The sequence below is a fragment of the Papio anubis genome, chromosome 8 (genome assembly GCF_008728515.1).
Source record: "Papio anubis isolate 15944 chromosome 8, Panubis1.0, whole genome shotgun sequence".
Taxonomy (NCBI): Eukaryota; Metazoa; Chordata; class Mammalia; order Primates; family Cercopithecidae; genus Papio; species Papio anubis.
Genome location: NC_044983.1, coordinates 81199282 through 81204844, shown reverse-complemented (window position 1 = coordinate 81204844; position 5563 = coordinate 81199282). Strand labels below are relative to the sequence as shown.

General features: G+C 52.7%; 1 protein-coding gene across 1 annotated transcript; it reads right to left on the bottom strand.

Annotated features, from left to right (window-relative positions):
• Positions 1-710: 710 nt before the first annotated feature.
• LOC110743974 (putative exonuclease GOR) lies at positions 711-4401 on the bottom strand. The gene is given in 2 exon segments (XM_021942472.2): positions 711-1759; positions 1762-4401. Coding segments are annotated over 2 exon segments (1791 nt in total). The 5' UTR covers positions 2504-4401.
• Between the last annotated feature and the right edge of the window lie 1162 nt (positions 4402-5563).

Genomic DNA, 5563 nt, shown 5'->3' with positions numbered 1-5563 from the left:
TCCTCACCGTGACAATTATGATCACACATTAAAGAAAAAACGTAGAAGCACAAAGATGTCCTTTGTCCAGATTCCAAAGCCAATAGGCGGTGGAAGTTGAACCCAGATGTAATTCCAGAGCCCAAATTAGCTTCCACAGCACCTCAAGCGTGGTGCCTCTACAGAAAAACAGGTAAGGGCACATGGAGGAGCAAATGCCTGTCCGTTGTTTTAAATTCTTTTATTTTTACGATTGAAATTCCTAGAGACATTGATTCTGTGCCTGCCCCGGGGGTGGGGGAAAACTCGGGGTGGGGAGGGGAAGTTCAGAAAGCCCCAGAGAAGAGGAAGACGCCCAGGAGGGAGGAAGACTGGCAGGGGCCTACCAGGGCCAGAGGCCTGGCTTTGTTCTCAGGGGCCATGGGAGTCAGGTGCTGGGGCTGAGGAGTGGAGGACAGGAGTCTGGGGAGGGCGGAGGGGGACGGGGGGCTGAGGGGGACCCTTGGCAGGGGCTCGGGGGGGGGTCTGGGAGTGGGGGCTCGGGGCTCCGGGAGGCGATTGGTGGAAGGATAGAGGTCTGGGAGGGTCAGAGGGATGGGGACAGTCAGGGAGGCCTGCGGCAGGGACCAGCGGGGGACTGGAGTCAGTGCGGGGGTTGAGTCTTGGCTTTTGCCCTCCGGGGCCGGCTGCTCGGGGTTTCTGGCCAGTTCTGCCTTGGAGTGGGCCAGGGGTTAACTCACAAGGGAGGCGGTCCTTGCTTGGCTAATGGAAAGAGGCCTGGAGTCTGAGACAGGCCAGAGTGAGGAGAGAAGCCGGGCCAGATGGCTTGTGGATCCCAGCTCATGAACCTTCCACATCACCAGCTGCAGGCAGGCGTTTGCGTCCTGGCAGGAGTCGTGCCCGTCCTGGCTGTCCTGGATGATCTGTCCTAGGTAGTCGGCCGTGAGATTCCTTAGGGAGCGCTTGTAGGGGAAACCCCGGTAGTGCGGGAAGAGCACCGCCGTGTCCACCACGGTGCTGTGGATCAGCTTCAGGGCCAGCAGGTCGCTCTCCAGGCTGTGCCCGATGAGGATGGTTTGGGCGCTGAAAAAGCTCAGCAGGATGGCTTGGACTTTTCGTAGCGTGATGCGTGTAGGCGGCGTCGGCCACCAGTCCGCGGAAAACCTGGTATTTATGAGTCCACGATCTACGTTGTCGGCTTAGCGAGTGTAAATTACACCACCCGCGTAATCCACCGCAGTGACACGGGTCAGCTCTAGGCCGTGCGTGGTGTAGCACATCTCACAGTCCAAGGCGTAGATTCCGGGATAAGCGTCTCTGGAAAACTCTTTCTTGAAGGTCTTCACGAAGCCATCCAGGCTCTCGTTGCGGCCGTCCCGCACGTGCTGCTTTGCCACCTGGCAGCCCACGGAGCCAGGAGCCGCTGCACAGCAGGTGTACTGGGTAAGCCGGCCTCCGGCCACTTGGCTGGAGCGGACCCGCCCCCAGTGGTAATAACACACCTGGTCGCGCACACAGCGGCCCGAAGGGGACACCAGGTACTCGGTGCCACAGCGGCAGCAGACCCTGCGGGAGGAGTCGCCGGGCCCCTTCCCCTGGGCAGTGAAGAGGCCGGCGCCTCCGGGCCGCTCGGGGTGCGGGAAGGGGTAGCCGTTCTCCTGGAGCTGCTCCCGAGTGAGCAGGAAGTCCTGGAGGCGGCTGTACAGAGCGGCCCTGCTGAGGCCGGGCATGGAGCTGGGGGTCAGGCCCTTCAGTCTCTTGAGGCGTTCCAGGACCATTCAGGTAAGCGTTCTTTGTTGGGGCTGCGGTCGTGGGCCACCTTCTCCTCGTTCAGCGCCTTCTCCTTCGCCTCCTGCTTTCGAGGCTGGGAACTCAGAACCTCTTTGGTGAGCAGTTGGAGATAGCCTCGGCGGATGACGGTGGGGACTCGGCACCCCGACTTTCGGAGGAGGATGGGTTTCTTCGAACTCCGTAAGGAAGGATGGACGACGGGCGATTCGCTTAGAGCTGTCGGTGGTGGAGTCCTGTAGGCCATCCCTGACCTGTTGTGCGTCTTCCATGGCTGTGTGCCGACCTTGGAGCCATCGGAGCGTTGGTGGCTGCTGGCCGCCAGGGTTCTCTTGGCATCTGTGGGACCTGTGTCCAAGCAAGGGCTGGGAAAGTGGGCGATCCTCTTCCTCTCCCTGGGGGCTGAGATCATGCGGACTGCGGGGGGCCTCTCTGTCAGCCTTGGGGCGGCTGGCAGCCGGCAGGCCGATCCCCTCTGCGCAGGGAAGTACCACGCCTCCGTCACCACCTTGGGCCACTCTGGGGCCACCGCCGGACCGCTATTCTGAGGCTCCGCCTGGATCCCCACAAGCGCTGAGGCCTGGTTGTACATCTGGGGCACCCAGAGCCCCAAGTTCCGGGCAGGCTGATGAGAGGGCAGTAGGAGCTCTGGAGCCTCGAGGGCCCGCTCCTCGGCCGCCTTCTTAGCTTCTGGATATCCGGGTGGGAACCAGCAGGGAGCTGTGGCTCTCAACATCTTGCTGCCTTCTGGAGCACCGGCCTGGCTCTGCTGCCGTCTGGGACTCGAGGCTTCAATGAGTGCTGCGGCCGGCGCACCTCGCCTTTATATAGGCACAGGGCAGAGTGGGCGGGACTTCTCCTCGATTAGATTGGCACTTCCATCCAATCACACTAAACCCAATGAATTTTCCACCACAGCGCAGCTTGGGAACGCCTCAGAGGGTCTGCTGATGGAATCAACTGGAACTCCTGGTTGCTACCCTTGGAGCTAGATTGCTTTTCCTGAGTTAGTTAACTGTCCCTGCCAAGTAGTCCTATCATGACTACTGGTTCTGGGCTACAAAGGAGTAAACTGTGAGCTTCAGGGAGGTTGGTCAACTTGCTCTGGCACAGGTCAGAGTGGGTGGGACTTCTCCTTGATTAGATTGGCACTTCAATCCAATCACACTAAACCTAATTAATGTTCCACCACACTGCAGCTTGGGAACGCCTCAGATGGTCTGCTGATGGAATCAACTGGAACTCCTGGTTGCTACCCTTGGAGCTAGGTTGCTTTTCCTGAGTTAGTTAACTGTCCCTGCCAAGCAGTCCTATCATGGCTACTGGTTCTGGGCTACATAGGAGTGAACTGAGCTTCACGGAGGTTGGTCAACTTGCTCTGGCCAACACAGCACACCAGGAAGCCAGGATTGGGCCGGCAGTCTGTTGCACGCGGGGCAGGACCTCTCTGGGGTGGCCTTTCCCTGCTCTGTGCACTCCTCCATTGTGGGCAATGAGGACAGGAAGTGGAAGGCATCCACTTCTCTCTAAGGACATGGTCAACGTTCAATACAGCGGGTCTTCAAGAAGTTCACAGAAAATGGACATTGTGAAGAAAGTCTGCATGGATTTCAGTTGTTTTGCACTAAAACAAACTTATACCAACTTGTTATAACCTTTCTAGAACCAGATCCACTCTGAGGCACTAAGAAGGATGAGACACCCACTGAAAAGGACTCCTGGCAGAACAACATAATTCGCTAAAATAGCAGCAAAAACAAACATCAAATTTACGGTGAAGCTTGGGTGGAAGAATGAAGAATTCATTGATGTTTTATGAGAAGCTTCTAAGGACAGTCCCCCAATGAAATCAGCTGTTTATATATGTATAGCTTGTTTTAATGAGCAGAGTTTTCAGTGAAAATTTCATACCGGAGGAGTCACGATCTTGAGTCATGTCTTCGACGAATTGTAACCGGAAAATGGAACCTTGCTTTACCAATATTATCCTGAAGACAAAGCATCATCAAGGCGATGGCTTCCAAAAGGTGGCTGTGTTCCCCTCAAAGGATAAGCGGGCCTTTCGAAAGGCGCCATCTTGGGACCAGTGTTTTGGGACACTCAAGGTATTTTTCTTGTTGACTTCCTGAAGGGGCAAACATCTGCTTATTAGGAGAATGTTTTGAGAAACTTAGACAAAGCTTTAGCAGAAAAATGCTGGGAAAATCTCACCAGAGTCCTTTTTCACCACATCAATGCTCTGCTCATTCCTCTCATTAAACAAGGGCAGTTTTGTCAGTTTCAATGAGCTATCATTAGGAATTCACCTTACAGCCTGATTTTACTCCTTCTAACTTCTTTTTGTTTCCTAATTATAAAAAGTCTCCTTGCCTTACTTGGAAGGATGAGAGATGGGATCGTCCTGTTCTCTCCCAGGACAGAGTGGTCAGACTTGAGTTTCCTTTCTCCTCACTCTTCTCTTCCTTGAGGGAGCTGCTGTGCCAGACAGACCTTGTCCTCTGTCTTGACACTAACAGATTCTTTTAAGATTCTCACCGGCATTCCTCCATGGGGTCAAAGTCGATGGACTTATTTCTTCAGGGTTCAGTGGTCCACATCCGTACCCGCACCTTTGCCAGTGCAGGGTGGGGGTACAGAAGTCAGGAGAAATTAGATTGGCTCAGAGCCTAGCCTAGCCAGCAGGGGTATCCTGGGAGGAACCCTTGTCCACTGAGCAGGTCTTCATCTCCAGCAACTTCTCCAGTGGGACATTTCTGGCACCCCTTCTTGTTCAGCAGCTTATGGGGGCCAGGTGAACCTCTGCAGGTAACCAGCCTTAAGCCCTTTCGTTTCACTTATTTTTACGCTGCCTAGGTAACTTTCGAACCTCATTATCCAGAACAGCAAAGGGACAAGGGGTGAGAAGAGTGGCAGTCTGGGTTTGCAGCATGGTGCCGCCTTAGAGGAGTTGTTCAGTCTTCGGTTGTGTGAATCTTCACCTGGCTGATTTGTGGGAATCCCTCCACAAATTCCCGAAATTTTGTAGGTTTTGCCTTCCAATATTCATTTTTACAATGTTGGAATTACTTTGGTAGCTTCAAATGACTAAGCATGAAGAGTGCTATGCTGGAGAGTGATGATATGGGTGGTAGGGACTCCTCGGAATAGACGAGTAGAGTTTTACTATTATAACTAGGAGGCTAATAAAAAAGGAACTGAACATTATCCACAATAAAAGAAGCACAGACTCACAAAACCCCATACCAACTACACTAAAATGGAAATCATTCTATTTGGAAACACAGCTTAATTGGAAAACATTAAATAATCTCATCAAACATTTTTTTTTTAGTGGATGGCAGGGCTATGGAGGGAAAACAGCAATGATTCTGGCACCTACTTAACTTTATTCCATTAAATTCACCCAACAAGCCTCCAGAGAAGATAGTACTGCTTTGATATTACAAAGGGAAAAATAGGTATGGCATCTCTTAAAAGCATGATATTCTAGGATTGGAATAACTTTAAATCTACAGATAAATTTCTGAGGGATTTTTGCCATAGGGTACCTTCCACCTTACTGTAAACAACATCTTAAATTTGTCTGCAATGGTAATGGATTACGTGCATGCAACAGGAAAAAGCACAGTATGAGAAGCTCTTGCTTAACAACTCATTGTGAGCACTAGAGTGAAAAGTGTGGGGTCTTATCACTTTTCCCTCCGTGTTTTGCCTGTTGGTTTCTCCACACTGTCAGGAGCATTTCACCAACTCACTCTGGCTCAGTGCCCCCTTCGCAGCCTGTTGCGGAAATCAG